Source organism: Acanthopagrus latus, chromosome 3 (assembly GCF_904848185.1).
Source record: "Acanthopagrus latus isolate v.2019 chromosome 3, fAcaLat1.1, whole genome shotgun sequence".
Taxonomy (NCBI): Eukaryota; Metazoa; Chordata; class Actinopteri; order Spariformes; family Sparidae; genus Acanthopagrus; species Acanthopagrus latus.
The window spans coordinates 9,452,851-9,480,783 of record NC_051041.1 but is presented as its reverse complement, the minus strand read 5'-3'; the positions used below and the strand labels follow the sequence as shown (position 1 = coordinate 9,480,783).

At 41.9% G+C, this 27,933-nt stretch overlaps 1 protein-coding gene across 2 annotated transcripts; it reads right to left on the bottom strand.

The window, feature by feature from the left end:
- Nucleotides 1–119: 119 nt before the first annotated feature.
- kmt2ba (lysine (K)-specific methyltransferase 2Ba) lies at nucleotides 120–27,060 on the bottom strand. Of its 2 annotated transcripts, none has more exons than XM_037092496.1 (36): nucleotides 26,660–27,060; nucleotides 22,154–23,648; nucleotides 21,684–21,835; nucleotides 21,448–21,537; nucleotides 21,121–21,277; nucleotides 18,606–18,864; nucleotides 18,003–18,064; nucleotides 17,675–17,890; nucleotides 17,358–17,467; nucleotides 13,787–14,815; nucleotides 13,362–13,475; nucleotides 13,090–13,236; nucleotides 12,585–12,677; nucleotides 12,234–12,351; nucleotides 11,966–12,076; nucleotides 11,445–11,635; nucleotides 11,185–11,286; nucleotides 10,929–11,039; nucleotides 10,609–10,685; nucleotides 10,244–10,422; nucleotides 9,900–9,985; nucleotides 9,627–9,761; nucleotides 9,364–9,522; nucleotides 9,146–9,263; nucleotides 8,933–9,011; nucleotides 8,523–8,683; nucleotides 8,102–8,263; nucleotides 5,611–7,930; nucleotides 5,131–5,256; nucleotides 4,795–4,913; nucleotides 4,179–4,304; nucleotides 3,650–3,902; nucleotides 3,431–3,541; nucleotides 3,221–3,304; nucleotides 3,000–3,129; nucleotides 120–2,047 (listed from the first exon to the last, which is right to left on the bottom strand). In XM_037092496.1, exons 1-36 carry the CDS (start codon nucleotides 26,960–26,962, stop codon nucleotides 1,772–1,774), a joined length of 9,561 nt encoding a protein of 3,186 aa, XP_036948391.1. In that variant the 5' UTR covers nucleotides 26,963–27,060; the 3' UTR covers nucleotides 120–1,771. The 2 variants fall into 2 exon arrangements, with proteins under 2 accessions (XP_036948391.1, XP_036948392.1); XM_037092497.1 differs by having other exon boundaries at nucleotides 13,787–13,891; nucleotides 26,660–27,059.
- Nucleotides 27,061–27,933: the final 873 nt, after the last annotated feature.

Genomic DNA, 27,933 nt, shown 5'->3' with positions numbered 1-27,933 from the left:
ATGTTGACACTTTAATTTTCACTGCAAATCAATATTGGAACCAAATATCAGTATTCAGTCTACCTCTTAATTCATCTAGTCTTTGCTAGCAAAAAAAAAAAACACTAACAAGAGGAACACACATTTTGAACATGAATTTTATTGAACATAAATTAAAAAACAAGGTAGGTAAAAAAATATTTAACAGGTTTAGAAATTCTTTATACAACTATGTACAGGCAAGGATCCGCCGTGAGCCGATATTAGTAACAAAGCTTTTGCGTGTCAAACTCGATTATTAATCCTGAATCACAAAACATACATCCACAGCATTCAGCCTTCGATCAAAACTCTAGGCTCCTGTCTATATCCATCAGCTGGGTGTGGTAGCACACAGGAGAATAGGAGTACAAAACATGGTGGCCGCCTATTCTTACAAAATAATCGCAGGCAAAACAGCAAGTCAGTGTTTAACAGAACTGATGGTTTGTTTTCACGCTATCAAGACCATAATGATTAGAAATAAGGAAGCAGGTTTCACTAAATGTTTTGGGTGATTAAATGTTGCTTCATGACACCACTGAGGTAGTACACCTGTGAGAGACAGAAAGAAGAAAGAGCAAAACAGCCACAGGAAAAAAAAAAAAGTTTAACTTAGGATCATCACTCGGCAATAGCTTGGGTTCCATTTGTCAGCCTTCACTTACAAATAGAAAGTTAAAAGCTCAAACACATTTATTTCCATCAGCTTGTTGAATATACATTTATTGTTCAAATATACAAAAATACAAAAAGATATACAAGGGACTGTGCAGAGCAAGATTACTGTAGTCAGTCTGAACCCTGCATCAAGGAAACTCTCCCTCATAGACCTTAAAAGACACAAACAGCACAAATGAACAAATAAAGAACAGACTGTAATAGTGGGATAAAAGCATTCAGATCACGGCATCTCTGCCGCCACAAATAAAAACAGGAATTTCAACTGAGTGAATGAAGGGGAAAAGGGTGACTTTGGGTGACTATATTAAAACTACGTTTTGGGGTGAATGTCACCAGCACCTGAAAACAGCAGAGTACCTGCTCACGAGACTTGTGGTATCCAGAGTGATATTAAAATGTAGCTGCACTAAAATGGACACAAGGTGCTTTGAGTCAAATGTGTTTGTTTCGCTCTGAAGTCAGATTTGTCCCGTCTGCTGCAACACCAGTGCTGCCGGAGAAGGTCGTGTCAAAGTAAGGTGCTGAATAAATTCTCCTCATCCTTCTCGGTGACCTTGTATTTACACAGACACTCTGTCACCAGAATAACAATAACTGAAGTTTTGCACCATTTGCAGCTGGTAATAAATCGCCTCCTGCCTGCTCTTCTCTCAGTTCCAGCAGACAAATTCACCAAACTGAAAGAGTGTGATGTATGAGTCAGTGAAACAGTACACAGATCCAATTATTTGTGCAGTTTCATTGATTAAACTGCACTTCCTAACAAACCAACAATCCAGCAGTTAGGAAAATTTCATAAATAGTTTTCATCTCAAGCTTTCATTATGGCTCAAATCTGGTTTGTGTGACTAACAGCAGTTCAGAGGACAGAAATGAACACGTCCTCTATAAATTAAGCTTCTAATACTTTCAGTAGATCAGGTCTGTGCATACCAGCGAGCTCACTCTTATGGCTACTTCACATCGGTCGTCTTCATCAGTTCATCGAAACCAGCCTTCTGAATTCAAGTGTGTTTAACAAGATGGCTACGGGTACATCGTGTCTGTGTGTGTGCGCGCGTCGGCTGTACTAATTCAGGAAGCGGCGGCAGCGTCGCGCCCCGCAGTTGCAGTGCAGCTTGCTGTTCTCGTCCTCGATGGGGAACTTGTAGTCGTAGGTCAGCTCTTCGCCGCGGTAGATCTTCCTCAGGGCGAAGATTACAATGTGCTTGCGGCCGTCCACGTTGATGACGCGAGAGTAGCAGTTCGGCTCGCAGGAGTGGTTGATGAAGCGAGCTGCGTTGCCTTGCATCGTCGCGTCCACCACGTCGAAGTCGTCGATGCGGAACATGTAGCAGCCGATGCCCTGAGAGCGATCGCAGACTCAGTCATTGTTTTCACATTTACAGGACATTCAACAGCTTAAAGTTATAATATTTTATGTTTTCCTGAACTAAATCCTTTTTTGATGCTATTCATGGTAAGCATTTTTTCTGCAGTATTATTAAAGGGGCTCTGTGGAAGTTCTGTGTTGGCCTGGAAGCCGCTTGTTAGTTAATGTGTGGACTGTGTGGACATTTCTTAACCAAAGTTAGCTACTGTTGCTCTCTGAGAGGTATTGAGACAAGGCACTCAAGGACGTGCATGAAGTCACAAAGAAATCCACAGTCCAGCAGCATTAAACAACTTAAATATATCATCTACAGGCTTGTAAAGACAACCAAGAGAGTGGGAAGTCTAATTTTTCATGGCATGTTACAATCTGCTTACATATGACCAATAAAAAGTGATTAATCCATGCAAATTGCAACAAAACATTACACAGAGCCACTTCAGATGCTCACAATCACAATTAAAGCATCCCATGATCAAACCACAGAAGGAATTTTATCTTGAAGCGGTCACAGGGTGTCTGGTGCTGACTTTCATCATTGATCGTAAAAACATAGTATTCAAAACATAAAATTCCAGTGTGAAGGATTTAGTGCCATCTGGTGAAAATGCTGCAGATTGCACTCACATGACTTTGTGCCGTAGACTCCAGCACGCTTTTACTTATTTATTGTCTTTTTTCATAGTACATTTTTATTTGAGAGCTTTTTTTCTACTATATTCTGGTAAACGTTACAGGTTTCATTGTATCTGGGTATAATAAAAATAGAGATGCATCTGAATCTTAATCTGAGAAATGGGCAAAAGCATGCACAACCCAAAACAGTAAGTCACATCAAGCTCGATGTTTTGCTCAAAACCACATCGACATCAATAAATGTACAAAATAATTGTGTTGTTCAGCGGTTTGGATTATGTTTACTAACCTTGCCGTCATAATATTTCTCCCGCTTATCAGTCAGGACAGCGCGAATGACGGTGCCGGCGTACTCGATTACCATCTCCCCGGCCTCGATGTTTCTTTTACAGAAAAGGCCTCGACCATGAATCTCAGATCTAAGGATTACAGAACAGTTGAGTACAGTTTAATACAATTGAGCATTCAAATAATTTTGATATAAATAGAGCCGTTTTTTGTTGACATTACCTGTAGACTCCTACTGCTTCTTTGGAGATTTTTTCCAGGTGTCTGAATCTCATTGCCATGGGAAGCTCACTGCTGGTGGCTCGTCTGTTGGCAAGAAACACGCAGAAAAGCAGGTGTCAACATGGCAACTGTAAATTGTAGTTGTTGTATGCTGTGGGTTCAACTTTTAAGTTTAGGGCCAAGGAAGCGGCACAGTTTTTATTCCTTTACCTGGAAGATTTCAGTGGGAATTCATCCTCCTCTTCATCGAAGGGCCCAACTATGTCAGGGAGCTCTCTGTGCTGTGATGCCAGGAAGTTGAACATATCAAAAGTTGCTTTCCTAATGAGAAGGAGAAGAAAGTTCATTTAATTTGAGGTGTATTAAATCACAGAAAAGAAAAATAATTAATAAACATTATTAACACTGTAAGTTAAAACAGTGACTTACCGTGTGTAGACCTCAGATCGAGCGCAGCCAGTAGGATTGAGGGGCAGCTCTTCCTCAACATCATCGCATCGATGGAAGCGGAAGCGGTGGCGCTTGCAGTTGGCGGCACCCTGCAGTTGCTCTAGCAGGAAGATGACAGCATCGTGGACGACACCGAGCACCCGCGGGCCACTCATCCCGCCAAGAGGCAGCTGCTTCAGGTGGAACCCTGCGCGAGCTTCGAGGACGCCGTCAATAACGGCACGCCAGGCCACTGAGGGAGGACAGAGGAAGGTATTAGAGTCTACACATGCTGACAAATGTCTTCTTACTGCCAGTCTTCTTAATGGATTCGTTATCGAACTAAACATGTTTAGAAGACTATTCATGTGCTACGGTGGATGAATGACAAATTATTTCCCATTTTTGGGAGATAGACGTAATCAGCTGCACAGGTGGCTTAATTGAGATTAAAATCTAACAGATATAATTTGCGACACATCTGTCAAATGGAACAGTCAAAGGCAGATTTTAAACAAGCAGCTCTCACCCTCTATGCTGTTTGCTTTGACGCTGAAGCCGTCATCGCTGGTGATTTCAAACCGCAGGTGTGGCTGGTTCATGTACGTCCTCTTTCTGTATTTGGGTACAGGTGCATCTTCTTCTGAGCTAAAGCCTGTAAAATTAAATGAGTCAATTACAAACATGTTACCATACAACATGTCCTTTAAAGCTAATATACTTACTAAGAAATACACTGTACTAGAAAAAATGGTCCTGTCTTACAGAAACTGCGACTGCCCTCTCGCCCTCCCTACCACCATTAACAGCTGCGTTACAAGCTTTATCTCAACCATTAATCTACCTTCATAGTTTTCATTGGTGTTCTCAATATTCCAAACTGGTAGCCTAGTTTTTTTTCCCATATTTTACTTTGCATCACTCCCCATATACAAAAAATGAGGTATGAACTGAACTGAGGTGAAAAAAATCATTGTCTGAACCTAACCTATAAAATGATCTAATCACATAATGATATTTCTGAATAATTAGAATTTGTCTAGCCTAGTTTAAAACAAGATTTCATTCAAAAGTGCAGTAGCTTTTGTGCAGGTGAGGACTGATGAGTATCAAAACAAATAAACATAAAATGTTTAGCCACACACCTGAATAAGGGCCCCATTCAGAGATGTCCCCGTGGCGAGCGCTGACCCACACGTGTGTTTTACCCAGAATGTGACTGTTGGTTTCTGTACTTGAGGGTGGACTGTCAATCCGAGGAGGCCTGAGGAGAAAGGACGAATGAAGGAGTAAAAGTTTTAATGATTGCGAGTGTAAATTAATCAATATTAAATTTTCAGTCACAAGAATGGCAGGTATTAATATTAACTGTTGCTTTAAAATGTACTAAGATTTTTTTACAGGTCACCCCTTTCACATGGATAAAAGCGGATAATATAACATTAGGTCTCTAAATGTGGGTTGAGTTATGGTGAACTCACCTGGAGGGGGTATGAAGCGGTGGAGCAGTAATCCTCAACTGCTCTGGCTTATCAGGCACGTTCACCTGGTCTACATCAAGAACATCCTTCATTGTTGGGGCTTTCATTCTCACACCACTCGGTCTGCTGAAAGAAAACAGGACACAGCAAACATTTTGCCGATTTAAGACCCGAGACTTTGACAAATCTTGTCAACCTGAATGAATAACAGAGTATGTCGAATGAAAACATGTTAACTCAAGACTTTAAGAATACATACATAATACGCAAAACAGCTCATGCAGTTACAATTGTGGGGAAACGTTTTATCAATGAGTGCTCGGGTCTATCTTTCAGGGCTTCAGTAGACAACGTTGCTGAATGTTAAATATTTCTTTAAGATTTAAATTTATACAAAAGAGCGCAAAAGAAGGTAAATTCAAAATATCACACATGTACACTGCAGTGAAGAAAATAAAGAAGAATTAAATATTTTAATACCTGGTTTCATTCACTTCATCCAGGTCACTGGAGGGATCCCTCAAGTAGTCCACCTTGGATTTCTTCCTCGAGGGCCTTTCAGACACTGACGACACTCTCTTGACCCTCACCTGGTGGCCTGATGAAGCGGGTGCTGGCTGCAGCTTGAAATCTGGTTCATTGAGGAGAGCGCAGGGGGATCGTGAAGGTGCAGCTGGTGACTGATCGGAGTCCTCCATGTCCTCAAACCGGGACCATCTTCTATGTTTAGCCTTTCGCTTTTGATTTTTCCTGAGGATGACGGGTTCTGTCTTTGGCACGTCGCGGTGTGTGGCCATGGCTCTGTCTATAATAGCCTGGGCTGTGCTTCCAGGGATGTTGGAGAAAGCTGCTTCAGGAGAACCCTGCACACAGACAGGAGCTGTGGGACCTGGACTCATGGCGCTTTTCACAGGCACCACTCTGACAATGACTTTTCTCTCGGGTATTGTTGTGTGGTTATCGGCGGGAGGGACGTTTGCGACAGAGGGGCTGGAACGAGGCTTTATTATGACACGAGGGACTACGCGTTGCAAGCTGTTACCACTGTGGAGAATCTTCGCAATCTGGCTTATTTTATTGTACGCAGGAGAGTTCGCATTGAGTGCTTGATAGGTGTTTGTTCTCGGGTCTTTGATAAGAATCTGGCCCTGACGGTTGACCAGCAGGACTTGAGGGGCAGGAGCCACGGGAGCACTGGCAGCTGCAGCTTGATTCTGAACCACAGCTTGGGGCTGACTTCCTGGCCTTGCGCTGTCCAAGCGGATGGCAACAGCTCTGCCCCGTGTGGCGCCCGCCTGAATAGGTAGAGCTTTCAAGCCATTGATCACGATGGGGGAGGTGACTGTGCGTGGAACTGCACAATGAGGAGCAGCAGGAGACAAAACGGATTCACTGTTGACAGTCGGTGTAGGTTGAGACGGCATCAACAAGTGCAGTTTTGGTGGCGAGCGTTTTACGTTTGATGGTGAACGTTTTGTCTTCATAACGATGGTTTTTGTGGGAGTTGTGGGAGATCTTTTGGTGTCGTGCTCGGGAGAGTAGTCAGGGTCATTCAAATCGTCCTGAAATGGTTCAGCCGAGTCGACAGATGAGGTGCTGTCATCCTCCATGAGTTTGGTTTTTGGGTTCATTATAGTGCTATCTTCAGTAGATACAAAATTACCTGTGGTTGAATCCAAGAAAACCTCATTTTGAGATGCTTCAGAGCTCATCGGAACCTCTTCCTCCTGAACTGAGAATTCATTGTTTGCATAACCTGATTCAAAGATGTCAGATGGTGGAGAATTTAGCTTAAAATCGTGCTCAGTTGTTTCTTGTTCAACTGGTGACTTTGGCACAGTGTAGATCGACTCAAGCCTCTTTAGAGCAACTGTCAGCGTTTTGGTCGGTGTGGTGTGGTTGCTGTGAATCTGAATCTTTCCCCTTTCTCCTTCTGAGTCTTGACCTTCATCGTCGACCACCTCGCTTTCATCGCTCTCTGACCCACCGTCCGCTCCGTCCAACTGTGAGATCGACTGTGCTGAAGGGAGCTGAGCCGAGGCCTCCGAGCTGCTAGCTGCATCACACACTAGTGTGCGTGAAAATTTTAAGTAATGGCTTGAGTCTTCCTCTTCAGAATCATTGTCCCGATCATCTTCCAGCATTTCCACGTCTTGCACAGCACCTTCTACCTCTCCTTTCCCACCTTGCGATCCACAGTGAAGTGCCACGTTCTCAGTAAGCAGGGACTCGTCAAACTCAAGCTTAGCGTTCAGCATGGAGGCCACTGCAACCTCTGTGTCAGTGTCAAACACAGTGTAAGGCAGCTCCTGGGCCATCAGGTGAGCTACTTCCTCCTCCAGGTTATCAGGGGCTAGTGAGATCCCATTGGTTGTAGCCACTGCTGCATCCTCCGCCTCAGACGATGCTAGGAAGTCTTGGGGAACCTCTGCAGAAACTGGTGTAGTGATTTTAAAGTTCTGCCTTCCTTTGGGGGAGTGAGTGATGGCTCCCTGCCGAGGCGACAGCCCGGCAGAAATGCTGGAGTTGGATCTTGGTGGGGAGCTCCAGACTGGAGATGCTGAGTTCTGTCGTGACAGAAGAGGCGAGGTTGATCCCAAGTTTGACGATCTTGGTGGGGAGCTGAAGAGGGCACATCTGGAGTGGACGGTGCCACCGGAACGGAGGGTCATCGGTACGGATGGGTCGCTGTCTGTTGGAGAGGAGCTGCAGCGGCTTCTTGTTGAGAGCCTACGCGGCCGGCGGGTGTCCTCCAGGTCCCTCAATGTCAGGATATGATGCGATTTGGGAGCAGCAGCCCCTGACAGCATAAAATAACAGAGTGATGACAAGGCAGCAATGACAATTCATGAGCTCTAGTCCAAGACTACAGTAAGATGTGACTCACAACACAGATAAATGCATCTGGGAAGGTTAATAAAGTATGCAAGTATGCAATTAAATAAAAAACATTTAATCTTAAACTACTGACCAGGAGATGGAAGAGGTCGAGATGTTCCTCCTGCTGGTCTCCTGGTCTGTGTGTAGCCAGGACTTTTGGATCCAGATGAGTTGTGCTGTTTAGAATTTGGTGATGGCGTAGTGGACTTAATTGGGCTGGATGAGGAGCTTAAACGATCGGGGGACTCCGCATCTGGCAAAACAAGGAAAGGTGTCAAACAAAGTCCGACCAAAGGGCAGTTGGTCATAAAATATGGCCAGAAATACTTTAACTAAGTTACTGGTACAAGAGGAAAACTGAACCCAAAAGAACATCTGGATCAGTTTCAATGGAGAATTTAGCATAATCACTTAATAGGCCTTGTCATTTCTGTATTTTTAGCAAAATAATTTCTGTGAATGCTTAGTCACTTGAGCTTAAAGTAAGAGTTAAAAAAAGAGTTCCTGCTGACCTCTGTGGTGGCTGGGACTGTGGACTATGGTGTGATTCTCCTCTTTGTCCCATCGTGGATCTTGTTCCTCACCAGGAAGAGGCGTGCTCACTTCTGTCACCTTACAGGTGTACTTGCAGCGTCTACGAGGGTCCACAGTACTCCAGTACAACCGAGAACATCTGAAGGAGGAAGAGAAGAAGAATATCACATACATAAACAATAATGGTGCTCCAGTAACAACAAATTTCCCAAAAGACTACAAAGTATTTGTTTTTTAGCCACAAACACACTGATTGAAAAGTGTCATAAATTTTAAAGATGCAAGATTTTGTGATTCTGTTTTGCATGTTTTATGAGAACTCCCCTCCAAATGTGCTCATAACCATTCAAATTACCCAAATAAGAACATCAGTTGTATGATCACTTACTGGTAGCCCACAGGATACAGCATCCTCCCATTTGACGACAGCTCTGACAACACACCCAGTTTCTGAATCTGCAGAGAACCTGGAAAAGTTGGAAGGGAAAGATAATCAGATTCACCACACCACAGACAGTCTGATATGTATCAGTAATATTTCATCAATGTACAGGAGTCAAGTATCTCAAATAAGCAACACACATCACCCAGATATTCTTACCTATCGTCATGTTTATGGTTTCAGGCTCCAGCCCTGTGAGGAACTTTCTTCTGAGATTGATCCCTTCAAAGTCCACGTAGACCCGCCGAGTGACTTCAAACCCTTTCCCAGCCACCACCTGGAATGAAAAAGATAATCATAAACCAAAAGAATGTAGAGAAAGTAACTAACAAAACTAAAATATAATAGAGAAGATTGGGGGGGGAACTGTCTAATACCTTTGCACTGACAAGATCCCTGTGTTTGCTGCAGTACACCTTCCTGTCCAGTTGAAACACACAGTTCTGAGCACGAGCACACATGAAGTGGAAATTACTCTGGCAGGTTGCGAGACAGCAGCCAACAGTGGCTCCCGACTGCCCACAGCCATCACAGCGCTGGAGGATCAAGGACAGAAACATGTTAATTAACTCAATGCAGGTAATAGGACTTTTCAACAGCTTGATATTTAATCCAATTCAGTTCCTGTTCATGTTCTTACCAGATGGCGCCCTCTTGAGACAGCAGTGTGCACTTGCAAAAGCGCACTATTCTCCTCATACACCTCTGCAGACCAAAGGCAGCAATTAATATGGGCCCACTCGTTCTGTCCCATGTACAACAGGCGTCCAGCATCCTATTGGAGGAAAATATATTTGTATCCCTTAATATGTAGTAGAGAAAAGCTCTTTTTATATTGTGATGATGCAAGGAAAGAAAAGAACATTTATGTCCACAGCCCTTGCAGTAAAAACACATTAAGACGTAAACTCACACTCGGTGCAGAGTCTCCATATTGTTGGCACAGAGTGCACTGCCTCATATCGTTAGTCTTGGTAGTTTCCAGATCCCTCGTTACACCTGCGGGGAAGTAGAAGGACCAAATGAACATATATATCTCAAGTTGAAGAAGGCAAAACTAATTATGCACCGATATCGCACTTCAGGGCAGCCACCAATTATAACAATAATCCATTATCTGACAAAATAAATGAGAATATCACTCTTATGCAAATGTGACAAGGAAAATTACCGTTTAAAGATCTGTCACCATTGATATACACATACACTAGAATTGAACAGAAAATAATAAATAAGAGGATACAACTGCTAAAATACCATGTGACTTCAGAGGGAGGCTGTGTGATACACCCGACTGTATGTTGACTGATGAATGCAGAGAGTTGGTTTTCCCCGTCTGTGGCCTCCTGGACTCCTTGGGCTGGTATGTTCTCTCTAGCCACTGCGCATAACTGTGCTCCATAGAAGGTGGGAGCACCGCCTCAGGGAGCATGCCACTACAGAGGGGAGAGTCAAAGAAGACTTTAAGACCACTGTCCTTCAACCACAGTCTCCTGAGTAGAGCTGCAATGATTAGTTAGACAACCGATTAGTCATCCCTATTCACTCAACTGTGCCTTAAAGCTAAAATATACATAATGAGGGAATCAATTTTAATTCAGATTTATTGGCAAAAAATGTACCTTGGGAATTCCTCGGAGAAGGAGTTCCACTTTTTCAGATGGCGTGCAGGAAACCAACTGAAAACCTGTTTAATCAGCTGCAAGAAAACAACATTTAATTTAAGCTCGTGGCAAACCATGGAAAACAAGTTGTTCCAACAGTCTTTTTATAGTCCATTTGTCTAATGACTCGGGTTCACATCACAGCAGGTCAAATCAGGGGATTTTACCATAAAAACGGGAGGAAAAATCAAGGAAGATTTCCAGTGAAACTCAGTGAAATGTAGGCCTCCAAAAATAAACTTAAACAGTTGGAGATTAGGCAGGGGAGGAGAGCTCACTTTGGAATAGTGTGCCCTGGCCTGACTGGTCAGTCTCTGATCCTCAGGGAGATGCTCCTCCTTCTTCAGCCACTTCCTCATCACAGAGGAGACGTCAGCGTGGAAAGCTTTCTAAGAGGACAAAGAACAAAATAGGCTGGGGCTTTAATCAGGAACAAGAAAAGAACTTCAAAGACAGAAAGTAATTACAGTTTAACATTACAGATTACATCACTATTTCAATTTAATTCAACTGAATGTGGCAAGTGTTACTTACTATGGAGGTGTATTCCCCTGCTTTAAACTTCTTCTTTATGGCTTGTAGATCACAGACTGGCTGCTGTTCCCTGACAGAGTATGTGCTGCTTGTTTCGTTACACTGAAACATAGAAACATTTAAAATTAGAGACGTGACCAGAAAACAATACACTTACAATAGAAAGAAAAAGATTTAATCAAAGCTAAGTGGCACACGTGAGTGTATTCCCATTTGGTTTGATACTATGAAAGTCAAAGTCACTCTTGTGTAGCTCTTACCGCTTCACAGATAAGGAGGTGCTGTGTGGCGGAATCAGAGAGGAGGTCAATGAGCACGTCCTCCAGGCTGGCTGACAGCCTGCTCTGCAGCTCCACCTTCAAACTGCTGTGCTCAGCTGGGTGCCGTCTGCAGGGCTGACAGGTGAAACACACTTCCTCTGGCTCGTTTGACAGCAACCCAAACAGCTCGTCTGCAGTGACAGACAGACACATGTTAAGGAAATGATGTTGATTATGATTCTGTCAATCGGTCAAACTACTGTGTACTACATATTACTATGTGCATGTCATGCATGTATAAATAGCATAAGAATTGAAATTATTGAAAGAGGGTCTCAAACGTTTATTTCTCTCTTTAAGTAATTCAAATGTGGTTAACATTAATTTGTTCCCACTTGTATTGTTTTATATGCAGTAGCCAAACTGATTCATTGTGCAAAATTAATTAATTCTCAAACTACAGATACATGGACTCATCTCACTTTGAATAACACTTTGTGAGTAAACTGAGTGTTACTCACCTGTCAGTCCTTCACATGCATAATGTATCCAGTGGCTGCACGCTGAACACTGAATCATCTGTGTGCGTTGCTTGTCATCATAGCACTTGTGGCAGACAGTGCAGAAATGACCTGATGTAAATACAGATCGAACAGAACACTGAACAACTTTGACCGTGTTTGGTTAACTAATGACAAAGACTTGAAGGTTTTTCAACCAACTGCTTGTGGGTTTTAATTAGCTTTTTAAAAAGTGGCCACAATGTCTGGTGTCTTTCAGAAGTTATACCTTTGTCTTGGAGAACCGTGCAGTCAGGGCAGAGATCCTTCTCATGGTTCCAGGCCAAGTCCCAGGTCTTTCCAGGAGTCACACCGCAGCTTTTACACCGAATGCAGGTCATGCACACCTACACAAACACAACAGGGTCACAATACAACAGGCACTAGGAGAGTTCACACTGCAAACAATATTATCCATGATTTACAGTGAGATAGCACTCTTGACAATTCCACACTTCTGTGTAATATATAATTTTATTTAGGTTCTATGTCACCAAAGCAACCTCTGTGTTTTTTATTTTGTTTACTACTTTTGAGAGAGAGAGGTTGTGACATATTTTATGATCAGTAAAGCAGTTACCCAAGGCATGCTGCAATTAACAGGTTTAGGGTACGTTGGTCCCAAGCAGGCAGGGTGGTAGGAGGTTTGGCATCTCCTGCACTGCAACACAGGCTGAAAGGAAAAAAGACTAATTCACAAACAAGCTAAAAAGATTCTCAATAAAGCATCGTCATGCTAAAATATCAGTTACAACATCCTAAGATAAACAAAAGGTAACATGGTGCAATTCAACTGTGATGACTGAATAAGTGGTTAAAGTACATGTGATGGTAAAACCCTAGTTTAACATGTTTGTGTATCACAAAACAACAAAAAATGTTGATGTTTTGCAAAAGTGTATATTCCATCTACATATATATCTTAAATTACCTCCTAAACAATTTGCATGTATCATTTAAAATTAAATACAATTATCGTCTTTGTTATTGGTATTACTGGTGCCCAAGATTAGATAGATTTACATTTTTTTAAAGTCAAAAAAAAAAAAGTTCTTAAACTCATCTAGGAGAATTGGCTTACACACCTTTGTGCTCTTGCTTCGACGGCCACACACGTGACAGAATTTGCAGCGCCTGCAGCACCAGTTCTCCTTGTTGTCATTCACGGGGCGTTCCTCCGGTGAGAGGCAGAAACTATGGAAAGGCTCGCAGCAGATCTGGCAGAATATCATCTGATGGAAGTGAGAGAGACAAATAAAGACCAATTTAGCTTTAAAAATATTATTACTGGCAATAACGTTGGGCTTGGGGATTAAGGACGAATGTCTATTCCAGCTCCAGTTAAGAGCTGATGTACCTCATGTCGTCCTTTACTGGCACAGAGGAGACAGACAGGTTGTGGTGTTGTGGGGACAGACGTGAGGACGCTGAGGCCGCCCATTAGCCACACATTTTGTACAGCACAGTCCTCCTGGTGGAATCAAGGCAAGACAAACAAAGCAAAAGTGATCAGTTTCTTCTCTCGTGTTTTGGGGAAGCGTGAGTTTGTTGACATAAAGTATGAACATTTAAAGGACGTAAAAGGTGAAAAGACAAAGCAACTCTTTCTGTGTTAGCAAAGAGGCACTTAATATTCTAATAATTTGGGAGACATTTTTAGCTTGAGTGCCTTACAGTAAATTTTCTCTATTACAGTCTCTAAACAACTCTATTGTCCATTTCTTAAACATCCTATTGAGTGGTAATACAAGAATGCGACCCAATACTCGTGCAAAAACTCACCTTGAAGTCCACACGGATCTTGTACTTGTTCTGCAACAGGCCCTTTTGGGGAAATCCGTTAGTTAACCCCGTCAGGGCGTTCACTGATGCACACTCTGCAGGAGTCTGGGAATGAAGGACATATTGTGCGTGAGTTCTTGGACAGTTTTGCCGCACTGTCCCTTCTACAGAATTGTCCTTCTGCTCCACTTTGCGCCGATCCTGTTGTTGGTCCTGTTGCTCCTCTTCTGTGCCCTCCTGTAACTGATTGACAGTCTTAGGGAGCACTTTCACAGTTTTGTCTTTGTTAGTTCTGTGTGTCTCAGTCAAAACATTTGGGCTCAGCACATCAGACTCTGGATGTCCCTGAAAACTCAACTCTGACGAACCCTCGGTCAGTGATGGGTGCAGTGTGGTCTGGGGATGCTGTTGAGGTGATGAGGTTATATATTTGTGCAAATGAAAGGCTGACTGCACCACAGACTGGGGCAAACGGTGCAAACGTAACAGCAGGGTTTTTTGTGGGGATTCTGTTTTGGGATGTGGTGAAAGTGGAGAAATGGGGTGTGCGACAGGCAGGGACAATTGTTGAGGGGACTGTGATTGTTGGAAATTATCAGGTTGAGTTATCGGCGGGGAAAAATCTAGAGACTGTGATGAGGAATGTGATGGATGTGAAATAAACTGTGTCAGAGGCTGGGACGCTTGAGGAGGAGACTGTGACGAGGAATGTGATTTGTGTGAAATAGCAGGTTCTATGACAGGCTGGGACGATTCTGGAGGATCAAGTGGTGTAGAATGAGATGGATGCAAGTCAGTCTGTGTTAAAAGCTGAGACAACAGTGGGTGCCACTGTGAAGCGGACTGATCCAGACAGTTGGGCCACTGCTTTGGCAAATAGCATAGAGCAGACTGCTGGATAAAATCAGGCAGACGGTATAAGTGTACTCGGAGCTGCTTCTGCAGCTTCGGCTTTGGGCTCCTGGGTGGGCTGGATTCTGGTAAAGATCCGTCTGGTAAAAGGTCCGTCTCCTCCGTGTTCTCCTGTTCCTGTGGAGGAGGGGACTGCCTAAGCCAACCAGCACGATAGGTTCCAAAGTAACACTGATACTAGTGACATGCAGAGGCGGCGACCGGCAGCAGCCAAAGTGACAGAAAGGTGGAGGAGAATTGTGGCTTTGAGAGGTTAGCCAGGAATAAAAAGTGGGAAAACATAAAAGATTTAGCAAATGCATTCAGCAGCAGTAGAGATACGTAAAGAGAAAATATTCATGTGTCCAGATCAAAGAAAGAAGACCACTAGAATCCTGTCAACAATATACTATAATAATAATAATAATAATAATAATTTATTTTAGTGTTTATTATATGTTTAGTGTCATTCAAAAAGTCTGATTTCTCAGATAGATAAACCCTTCCTCAGTTCAAAGATTTGCAACAAGACTAAACTGTTTTAGAACGATGCAGCAGTGTCTAATGGCCAACATAATCTCAACTCAGGCGGGCTGATTGTGTGGCCTGAGCTTGTCAAGTCACTGGTGGCTGGTTTAAGAGCGTACTTAGAATGTCTGCTGGTTAAGTCAGTGACAAACTTGTCAGCCGGTCTGAATGGCAGTTTTAAACACTGGAAAGGGAGGATCATGTCAATAATTTGTCCAAGTAGCAGCAATGACTGACGTGACTCAAAGTTTATATCTAGCCTGCTGCTAAACTGCCAACTTCACTGATTTTGCTCTGTGCTGCACAGCCACTCTCTACCCCTCACTATATTTCACTTGTTCACCCACAATTGCAAGACACACAACTTCTGTTTTCTGCATTTCATGTGTGTTACTTATTTTCTTAAGATGCTAGAAAATTATATGCAGCCAGAAAAAAGCCTGACAAGTCAGCAGCTGGAACATCAGTACAGAGAGTCGTAGCAGTAGAGAAATGTTACAACGTCTTGTCTAGTCGCATTGGTGTGAATTGGAAGCTTTTCAGAACGTTGCAATTAGTTGCAGGTTTCAAATCATCTTGTTGCGAATCTTTGGTCTGGACAGAGCCTAAGCTGTGCAATGCAAATATGCTGACAGCAGAAAAAACATCTTACTTTATGTGAGTAAAAAGATATTCAAATATTATATACACCTTTCTATCAGTACATCTGGAAATGCAGATATGAAGTTGGTGCAGTGTAAGTTAAAACACATGCTGCCCTATTTTTTCTTTTTTTTTTAACACTTCATCACCAAGAAAAAGTTCATGCTAAGATGCACAAGGTTCTCTTAGCTTGTTAGTTTCTGAAGGGGTATGCGTGTATATGTGAGATGAGGCTCTTAATAATCTCTGCAAATTCAAGATTGTGTTGAGCTTACTATTCAATCCACAGGAGGAGTACAGTAATATTAAGTCTCTTTATGAGTTATTGGTCTGTTTGAATCATCAATATGAAGCAGCATGTAGTCCTCATAACCTGTAGATATATGTTCCGGATCCATTAAACATTACCACTTCACATCCATCCCAGGTATATGGAGATAACCTCAACACTTGGAAGCTATACGTAAATACAGAGGAATTTCTCAAGAAGAATGGCAAAGGGTTTAAGCATTGCAGACATAAAGGTAAAAAAAATAAGCAAGAATCGTGCACTAGCACTATTAGGCAAGTCCTACAAGACAGAGCAAGATGCTTTAGCTTGGCATGTGATTTGGGGAAGAAAAAAAATGTAATGCACAAATCAACTGGAATAAGCACAGACAAAGACTCAAGCAGCACAGCCAAGGGTTACGCTTGAGCTTAGCTTGGGATAGGATGCAATGTGACAGCCTTTTCAACAGTGAAATAAATGATGTTAGAAAGCAAATATAAACTTTACTATTAAAGTGTTAATAGTACTGATATACTATCAAAGACCTCTGTTTCCCACAGGTTTATATTATTATCATTAGTTATGTTTTGAAAACATTGTCTTGTACTGCATTTATGGGCGTTCTCTCAAAATAACATTTCCAAATATGAAGTCTGAATATTGGTGGCAAACTGTAAAAAACCTCACAATCAAAATGACTTACTACCTCAGATAGACACACAAGTATGTTGTGTATATTGTGCTTCTACCAAAAGCAAAAACACGCTGCAATTTATCTAGAAAACAGCTTAATTTGTATATAATTTATAAAGCATTTGGTTGAAAACATACATGCAATGTGTTGATTATGAAGAGAAAACGTGTAAGTCAGAAAAAGAAGATTAGCAAGGCTGAATTTGAAAGATGTTATTCGAATCACTTCCAACACAGATGATTCAATTAAAATTAAGAGAAACAACTAAGAGTGAGATGCAGACCTGGGCAAAGTATCACTTGGAAATATTTGCAAGTGTTTGTTTTCTCTATAATGATTTCTTTCATACTGTCTGTTAATCACTTTGTTTAAGAAATAAGTTATTTTTAAGGTGTTTTTGTATTGTACATTTTCAAACACCACAGACATGGACATTTTAACTGCCACCAATATGAGCAAAAAAGACCTCCAAAAATACAACTTGACCCAGGTTTGATTCGGTGACATACTGGAGGCGAAGAGGAAAATCTTTTGGATGTTTTTACCTTGTAAGCTCTGGGTCTGCCCCCAGCTACTTTGGAGAGCAGCCGGCGATGCTTTGCCACTTCAGTTGGAGGGTTGTCGGGCAGTGACCCGCCATCTTGAGGAACAAGATCTCCAAAAGAAGATAAAACAGATCTAAGACACAAATCTGACTCTACTGTGATAAACACACTGTAATATGAGCCACCAGGAATATAAAAGTTATGGTTTTCTCCCTCAAACAAAGCTCTGCAATCAAAGTTGCAGATCTTCAAGCTTCAATCTGAAACAACAAAACAGTAACTTTGAGTCTCGAAGGAAAAAAAAAAGCTTTACTCACCTGGGTTGCTATCAGCAGCTACACTTGGCCTGACTGCTGATTTATCTGGCTTCTCCAGTTTTAATTCTTCCTCCTCTTCTTCTTCTTCAGATTCAGACTTAAGCAGGCTACTGTAGGAGCGTGGCGTAATGTTACGCAGGGACTGTTTCCTGATTACAAGCCCCTGTGAGGTCTCGTCACTGCTTGACACAGAGCCTGACGGTCGCCTTGTCTGGACTGAGAGGAAGAAGCATGCAAATGTTTGAATATGTTGTTCAATTTGTTTTGTTCCTGTTAACTGATTAAGATTTAATCTCAGTGCCAGAGCTTCATCCAACCAGATACATACCTTTCAGTGGTTTAAGGACACGACTGATCTTTGCTTTCTCAATTCGTTCACACTTTCGATATCTGGGGGGAGAAAAAAAATTAAATGTGATTGTATGTCCAAGTTTAGGTGACTGTGTGGCGTCTATCCATGTGTTTATCTTGTTAATAGAGTAATTTAGGCACCACTCACTCAAACATTTTAGCACTCGGTTAAGCGCTAACCTCAGTTTTGTCAGTTCAATATGTAAATGATGACAAATGATGTCAGAAGCTTTTAACGCTCTGGCTGATTCTTTTGTGGTGCCTGTCTGCAAAGCCACAGTTTGAGCAGCTGGTTAGCTTAGCTGTATACATAGACTGGAAAACAGCTGGTCTGTTCAAAGTTCAAAGGATTTTTCCCATATTCAATTTATTTTCCCACTGGGCCGCTTACAACTTCAAAGTCACACATTCAGTATTTCAAAGTTATCTTTAGACCATTTCGAATACTTTTTGAATGAAAGCGAAAACGTACAGTCCAACGTTTAAAAGAATTAAAATTAACATCAGACATAATTAGTAACCAAAACTGAACCTTAACCCCCTGAAACTGAAACTTCCATCTGTAATAAGTTTGACTCACATGCAACACTGCCGCTTAGTGTTGGGCCCCCCGAACTTGGGCTTATCGAGGCAGTTGATACACTTTGCGCAGTCCTCCTCAACCAAACAGCCTGTGCAGTATCCACAGCGCCGGGAACGGACTCCCCTGCTTTTATACTGACTCAGGATCTTCCTTCTGAACCTGCTGCCCCTCCCCCTCCTCCTGCGCTGGAGGTGAGGAGGAGAGACAACCCACTCCCTGCCCTGATCAGTGACGTCGTCATCATCATCTGCCACATCTGGAGGCGAGAGACAGAGCGGATGGGTAGAGAGCCACAAACATCCCATTTCAAACATCATTAAGTGCATGTGGGGGCAGAACTGCAGTCTGCAGGAGACATGACAGGTCTAACTGCGATGATTGGAGGTGCTTAAATACAGATTTACTGGTCTTTTGTTCAACAAGCAGGCCTGGTTTCTACAGCTACTGGCTGCCTGCTGGTGATCTATGAGTCACTATAGAATAAAGTTAAAAGTCTCTGACAAATCCATTGCTAGTGGAAATTCCCCTGCCTGACCTTTTAGGATTTAGAACCAACTAGAAATAGATTTGCAACTTAATTCCCTTGACAACCTCTTGCAACCCCCAGTGGTAGTTATTTTAATCCCAGCTGGCACAAAGAAAGTGAAAATCATTACTTTGAGGTAGTGACTTTCATAACGTAAATATAATTTTAATATAATAATGTAGCTTGTGTAAGGATCCGTTTTTCTCAATAGCACTAAATGTGTTCATTTGTCAAACGGCACTTCCTCACCTCATACTGAGTGATGCTCACTCGACCAGTGTTGGGTATAGCTTTCCAACAGCGGTGGCTAATCTGTGTATGACAAAAGATATTTTTGCTGGCAAATATTTTAGTTACAACTACATTGAGCTAACAAAGCAATTTTTGTAATTTTTGCTCAGCAGGTTACGTTTGCCAATAGCTTTCAAAATTCTGCTTTCTACAAAAGAGTTTCTTATTATTTTTAGACTGTGTGTTTAGAAATGCAGAAGCTTAACAATGCCAGTTTGAAAATATATCTTAGCTGATAAAGTTTTCATTATGTAACACTAGCAGAGCAGCTTTGCCAAACTGGCAGAAATATGTGGACAAAGCTAATGAAGCATTTTTGAGAAATTGGAATAGAAAAAAGTTAACCTACCTGAGAGCTTGGTTATAAACAGAATCGAGTCGATCTTATTTTTTGGTCTGTTTGCTGGTATTTTCTTTTTTTTTTTATTTTTACAACAAATCTGAATGATGTGGTAATCCTGTCTATTCAAGGTTGGCAAAAAACTCAAACTACACTGAAGCAACGGTTGATGCTGCACATCTTTCCGTATGATGTGGACAGTTTCTGAACCTGGCTGAAGGTTCAGCAACTTAAGTATAAGACATTTAATACGACCCCCACAAAATAGCAAAAAACTGAACACTTTGAATTGCTGACTATGTGAGTGAAAGGTCTAATTGTGGATTTAACCACTTCCTGCGTCCACAAACCACTGGCAGGACTATTTTCAAGTGAATTACTTAGACACTGACCTGCCACAGTCTCACAATTAACAGAAAAATATTTATACTAATAGCTCATGAGATGTCCAACGTTGTTCGGTTTCATCGCTTCACCAAAGCATCATTCACTCGTTGTCAGTCAACCTTGCATGCTTTGCTTTTAGCGTACATGCTCTCTCTTTCAGCCACATTCCAATTGATTTGAATTACTCTTGTGTAATTTCCAATTCTTTTGACCTGGATTTTTTGAATAGTGACAGCCCTAGAGGACAGTACCTCCAAACTCCCCTATAGGGTCAGAGATCCACCCACCGTGGTCTCATAAAATCCTGTGGGAAACACCCATCGTACGTTTAGTTAAGAAATGTGCAACAATACTGCCTACAGCAGGCAACAAAACATAGCTAAGACTTTTTTTTTTAAATAAAATGCAACACTTTTTATTACCTTTAAAGTCTCTTTGTTATTTGAATTTTATTGCTTTCTAAACTTGCACATGTATTGAACTCATAGTTTTTTTGCAGTCCTTCCTTTGAGTTCTGGATATTTCAACCTAATTCGGTGTACTTCCTTCATGCCATTTTAAACCAGGACTGCACTGCCTTTGTTCCTATATTTACTGGTTTAGTTTGCTGGTCAAGAGAAATTTGGACCTGCATATTGGATTCCATTTACTTTGCATTCGTTTAACCATAACAAACAAAATTATTAGTATGTATTACATTTATTGTATAGGTTGTTTTTAATATTTAGATTGTGGCTTTGGATGTGCGCAAATTGTGAAAATAAGTTGTTTAAATGTTGAACTTATTAATTATGACTCAACTTGCTTAGTGTATTTAACATCACTTTCTTTCTTATTAAACCTCAATTAAAGTTCTGCACACACACACACACACACACGGTGCAATGCAGACTGCACTGATGTGCTCATCCTTCCCTAGTAAAAAGGTTAATTTCTGCTTAAAATCAACACATGTAGACGCTCTGTACCTTCAGCCGCGGGAGAAAAGGTGATGCCCTCTCTTTCATGAAGTGGCAGGGCACTGAGTCTGGGAATATCATCTGGCACCATGGCACGGGGCTGCCCTAACGCCACTGCTGCTGCCCGACAGACATGTTTGATCCTCGGGCCGCCGAGCAGCTGCTCCTGTACGCAAACACAAAACCCGTTGGCGAAATCACTCCGAGATGTAAAAATATTTTGTAGTACACAAGTTATGATAACATCAATTACATAGGATAAAAGCAAATCCTTTAATAATGACAAAACAGAAAAACTCTCTTTACTGACATATATTAACAAATTAAATTTTTTACCTGATGACTGGTATCTTTGGGAGACGTGCCAACTCTCCTCCTCCTCCTCCTCCTTCCAGTCACTGGCACTCGTAGATCCCCAGAGCCCAACTATTACGAAACAAGTTAACACAAGGTTTCATGTAAAAGGTGCTATAACAACATTATGTTACTATACCTTCTAAATAAAAATAGCCAAGCTACTTTCAATCTGTTGGTTAAGTTCAGACTGCACATACATGATCTTGATTTCTTACCTGTGATAACTTGAGCTGTTTCTGCTGATCAATCTTGATGAGCTGGACTTTGGCTTTCTTCAGCAGGTGGAGCATCGTCTTATTGGCTCCGCTGAGACCAATTCGATGGCTGGGACCACTGACTTCCAACGCCTCACGGCTTTCTGCTTCATCTGCACCAAACAATGTGAATAAAGTACCTCTAGTGAAGTAATGCACAAGCAAACCCTTTGTCACTGATGGAACACATATGGAAAACACATCTCTTGTACACAGCTTATACATGTTATAAATGGCTTGGAAAACATAAGTCAATTTGATTTCCTCTGAAGAGTAAAACCATCTTTTCATCTCAACAGAGATTTTGTAAAAGAAGTGCATGTTTGAAATACAGACAATTATTACAACAACAAACATTTTTAAAAACACATCTAAAGTTAAGCAGCAACTGCTTCATAAATAATTACACAAAAAGAAGAGACAGTCCTTACTGTTGTTGCCTGGATCGCCTAACGGATTGTGAGAGGGCGCTTCCACATCAGTGTTCACCACCACGGCCAGTTTCCTCACAACACCCGGAGAGTCCATCTCCTCCATCATAAGCTTTGACCGTCGCTTCCTCTTGACATGAGAGGTCACACCCTCGCCCTGATGCATATAATCCCCCTGAGTGTCGGGCTGACCTCTCTTTTTCTCTGCCAGTTTCAAGGTCAGCTTCTTGAGATTCTTGTAGATCTCTACGTGGCTTGCGCCTGGACTGGGCTTTGATGAGAACTTTGTCACTGTGGATGGGCTGTCAGCCACAGATACAGAGTCACTGTCTGACTGCGGCGAGTTATCGTCATAGTTTGGCTCATGACACAATGGACTTGGTTTTCCATCCTCCTTCTGCTGACTTTTCAGCCATGTTGAGAGAGAACCCTTTGGAAAGGGAATCATTTCCTCATCCAAGAACCTCTTTGGAACTTTAATAACGCGGGAGGACCGTCCACTCATCACAGTGGCAGCGGAGTTGTTTGAGCCCGCCTCACCCACTGATGGAGTGAGATTCAGACCTTGCAGCTGCTGTTCATCCTCAGGCGTCGGCGTAGCTGGAATGGGCTCTGCTACATAGGTGTAAAAAACACGCCTAGTGCGATTCTGAGTCTGTTTGTGAGGATTAATGATTGGAGGGTCTTTTTGTGGCTTTCGTCTATGCCCAAACAAAGATCGACGTTGTCTTTTCTGTTTTCTTTTTTCAGAGGAATCTGTGGCTTTACACTCGAGGGGCATTGCTGCCTCCTCTCCACTCTGAGCACCAGCCTCAGCTCCAGCCTCTGGAGAGGCACCCATACCCTTTGTCATCCTCTTTCTCTGCCGTTTGTGAAAGGACGTGAATGAAAGAGCAACTTCCTCAGAGATGCGCCTGGTGTTTCTACTTCGAAAGCCCCTCATGCGTTTCCCAGACCTCTTTGGCTGGGATTGGTCTGTGTCGGAGTCCTCTGACACCTCGCCTCGTTCTTTGACCTTGGAAGCTCTTCCTGCACCCTTGACTGCTGTCAGAGGGCTCACCAGCTTATCCTGCCCGGTGCCACCAGCTGAGGTAGCGGCTGTTTTGCTTTGTGTGCTGTCCGAGTCTGCTGATTTTCCAGCCTTCTTGATAAAATCAACAGATCTTTTACTGCTCTGTCTCCGTGAGGCCTGCCCGTCTGCATGCTTGGCCTTTGCTGAGAGTGCTACCGGCTGGCCATGCAGTTTAATTACCATTTTGGGTATTTCTTTGTCTTTTACACCATGGCCTTCTTTATTGATTCGTGGTACAATTTTCCCAATCAGAGCCGGTTTTGGGGTCTTGGGTATAATTTTTCCGACGAGAGGCTTTGCAGTCAGAGAATGGTCTGAAACTTGGGGAGACTTAGCTTCGCTGAGCAACGTCGACTTAGAGGCAGTCCTCGAAGTTTTCTGTGGATGCCCTTTTGTGGTCCCAAATCCAGCAAAATCTTCCTCCTGGAGATAAAAAAACCACATAAATATGTTAAATGGCTATGATACCAAAAAAAATGGCTTCAACTAGATATGTTGAATAAGACACCTGTAGGTGCACTTCACATCACATTGTACAGACCACAATCACGGAGCTATAGCATTATACAGCTTGAAGCTTAAGAGACAGTTGAGAAAGGATTCTATATACAAATGACATGAAAATGAACATACAGTTATTACAGACCATATCTTAAATATCCAGCATTTAAATAATATGGAGAGCTGGTGTGAAAATGGTAATGAAGGTAATTAAACATTAAATTACTAAATATCGTGTTTCCAACTACATTATGCAGCTCAAACAAAAACTAGTTTTTGTTCTTTTCAATAAGGACTTTGAATATTTTTTTTTCCAGTTCATCATTTGGTTATCAGTTATCAGCCCTGTTGAAAATATGGTCTGGCATCAGAGCCCTGCTTTCTTCTCTTACTCAAATGTTGCATCAGTATTTTGCTGAGGTGCCCAATACAGCAGATTTTGGTTTTCAATCTATGAGTCAACTACAAAAAATAACTCAGCAGAATCTTTTCTGCACAGCATCCCTCAGCACATGCTTAATTTTCAGTGAGATTTTGCTGTGAGATACACAGCAATGTTTGATACATCAGGAGTGGAGCAATTTCAGCCAGATTCCCCCCCAAAAAGTGATATTTCAGAGCCAAGTGCTGAAAATATTCATTCAATCTCTCCTTTGGAGCACAATCAGCCCCCAGCATCCTATCATTCATTCATACCATATATGCTAAGATTGCACGCTATTGCAGATCAAAAGCCCACTTCAAATTGACCAGTTACTCACATCCATCTTTGCGCGCGAAATAGCAACTCTCCAGATTTGTCAGCATTGAAACTCCCCTTGTGTCTATTCAAAAGCACTGCTGAGCACAAGCCTGTGTGAGGCACTCAGTGACGCGTGCTGCTCCAGTTGAGCAGCACCCACAGGCTTTAGTATGGGCCATGTGATTCTGTTACAGTCCACACTAAAGGGATTGCATCAGTGAAGTCCGACTGATGTCAGAAACTAAAGCCCCTGCTCTGGAGATTAAATAATATGATAAAATCCAATTTGGGATTACATCATTACCATCATCCTGTCTGGCTGGGCCTAAAAGGGGATCACCTAAGAAATTAATGATATCCAAGACACTGGCTTCTTCACAGTGTGGATTATTCAAGTCCTCTCTTGTTGTTTGTTTAGTAATGTTTATTTGTCATTATGAATGAGTCTACACACAAAACCATTTCAATTGTGTGACTAGATTTCTAGACTTTTTTATGGTGAATTATGAGATTGAAATTATTGGATGATATCAACTTCCACATTGGCCTCTCAATATTGTCCATGGCTTCATTACTTATTCATCCACAATAAAGATGTTAATGATTAATGATTAATTGATTAATTGTTGTTTAAAAATCATATTACCAGACAACCAGAAATAAGCACAAATACATCTAAAAGTATCTTGCTACAAATTAGAAACACCTTTTTAACAAATATATCAGAAAAAAATACAGAATAAAAAAGGGACAAGAAAATGCATTTAATTAAAACAAGTAATTTGTGATTTAAAAATGACATTAAGACATTCTATATAAACAGGTATTTCTAAATTTTAGCCATCCTAAATAGGTTGGATTTTGTTGGACCACGACACATGACTAGTGAAAGATCGGAGCTCTGCCATTAAAATGAAGTACTTATGTTGAGTGACTTTGTTTATAATTCAAGTAACTTGGTGTTCATCTGTTCATTCCTCCTTCTGTAGCATGCTCTGATTTTACATCAAGCATAGATCATGTCAGTGGTTAAAGCAGTAACATCCAGTATATTTGATATTCCATTAATGATTAACAGACAATCAATTGTTAAAGCAGGGGACTATAGATTACAGAAGCTGATTAATATTTGTATCCCTAATTCTCGGTGCCCATGTACACTCTCATACATGACTTCAATTCAAGAATGCTACCCATCATAATTTGTATTTTTCAGTAACTCTTAATTTATGTCGAAGCCTATGTAAACAAGTGACTGTGCTTATCCCACATCTGTTTAAGCATGGAGACAATAAACCGAAAACTATGCAGGAAAAGCTCTGATTCCTCATCAACTGACTCTTTACATCGATCTGAATAATGAAGGGGAGATGTGCATGATGGGAAGGATTAGTGTTTGTAAACAAAGACACTGTCAGGGGCAAGATTCTTCATCTTGAGGTCTAAATGGACCTTTTAGCTTATTAAAACGTATCGGTAACGTGTGTGTTTCTCCCTTTCCGTTGCATCCCATGTTAGCTGACGTTTAAAACACCCAGCAGTCAGCTGACCGGTCCAACGTGGAGAGTGTGAACCACAAGTTAGAAGCGCCAACGTTTTAATTACGACAACATTAGCAGTCTGTGGATGTCAGCATCGTGAGGGAAGTTCAACTCGAGAGAACCGTATCAAGGGATGGCAGACAAAGACATCTACCGGTCTCCCCAACAAAACACATCCGCGATTGTTATCATACCGCCGAAGTTTCCGCCTCACGCTCATTTCATGCAAACAAACTCAGCTGGACAGACCCTGACCCGAGTTTGCGTGTGTGTGTGTGTGTGTGTGTGTGTGTGTGTGTGTGTGTGTGTGTGTGTGTGTTTGTGTGTGTGTGGATGGATGTTGCTACTTAGCATTCATATGACATTTCAAAACAGACGACACACTAACGCTATTAAAATCTGCATAAACAACCAGACTGGAAATATACACCCATCCGAAGTATACCCTGCAGGCAGACGGTTCGCTACAATGCCTATTTTGGAGATAGTGTCTGCAAGCTACCGCTAACTAGCTCTGTGTTAGCTCCCATACTTTAATAAGTAACAAACAAGCCGTTTTAAATGTCATCCTTTTAAACGACAGGGGTTTGTTTGTCGTATAAGGCGTTTTGTTACCCATATAGCTGCCATGCTACAGTTAGCTTATTCACCTCCTCACTGTCGCTCGACTCGAATCCAACAGCTCTCTGCCGGCTGTGCTTCTCCGCCACCCCGAGCAGGCGCAGCAGGGACGGGTCCTCGCTCAACGCAAGGCCGATGTTGACGGGCCTTGGCCCTCCGGCAGCCAGCTCCCCATCGTCCGAGCCCAACCTTCCGCGTCTGGTACGTTTCTCCGACCGCAGCCTGCTGCGAGCCGAGCCCGGCCGACCAGGGAAACGGGCCTTTGCAACCCCTTGGGGGCCCAAACCCGCGACGGTAGCGGGAGATGATAATCCGCCTCCCGATGCCGCCATTATTTACTACAACAACACGGACGGCGCGCTGGCAGACGGTGACAGCAGCGATATGAGCGAGGCAAGATGGTCTGCGCCGACGCAAGGGCGCGAGATAGAAAGGAACCACAGGTGCATCATGGGAAAACGAACTTCTCCATCCAAGCACGCCCATGTTTCGAGACACTGGGCGACGTCGCTTGTGTGGAACAATGCAAAAACACATTCTGTTTGAAAAACTTTAACATTTATAATTTTTTAAAAATGTATCAGTCTCCTCATTGTATTTCTATTGAATGCCAAATGATTGTGGTACATCTTCGTATTTATTTGTTTGTTGTTTTCCCTGACACTGCTTCCTCTTTGTTGTTATATGTGTCGGACTTTATGACATGTGAATTGTTTTGTGACTGTTTAGTACCGTTAACACACACATACACACTCAAAAAACTATAAATGTTTGAAAATGTTTTGTGTATTACTTGGAATTTTTTTTTTTTAAATGCAGATGTCACATTATGATTATACCAGTGGTGGACAAACTATTCACATCTTAAATAAAAGTGGCAATACATAAATTTAAAAATCATAGCAAAACATATTATTTATGTATACAAATACTAATTATACAGAATGCCACAATTCACTATCATTGTATAGTTCAATTTAACGGTTTATATGTTCTGGGCATTTAAAAGTATAACAGTGCAGCATATTTTATGAATTAGTATGTTTTGTAGGCCTTTGTAAATCTTTATAAACTCGATTACAATTAAGAGCTGTTTGTTAATCTTGTTGGAGACACAGTGTTTCTTTAGATGACAAAACCACAATCTACCACAGCATTATTACATATTGATACATTCAGATGCAGGAGAACAACGACAGGCAGCTGTCACTCTTTGTTTGTATGCCGTCTTAAAAAATGAAATAAAATATCTGAAAGAAACATTCAAGCAGCTAGTTTATCATTACTATTTTTCCTTGATGCT

Excerpts from the sequence above, each read along its gene's own strand:
- kmt2ba (XM_037092496.1), bottom strand. The coding sequence starts at position 26,962 with ATGGCGGCATCGGGAGGCGGATTATCATCTCCCGCTACCGTCGCGGGT. Across the intron at positions 21,538-21,683 it reads AACAGCTCAAGTTATCACAG|TTGGGCTCTGGGGATCTACG; the intron begins GTAAGAAATCAA and ends GTTTCGTAATAG. Across the intron at positions 3,130-3,220 it reads GAAGCAGTAGGAGTCTACAG|ATCTGAGATTCATGGTCGAG; the intron begins GTAATGTCAACA and ends TGTAATCCTTAG.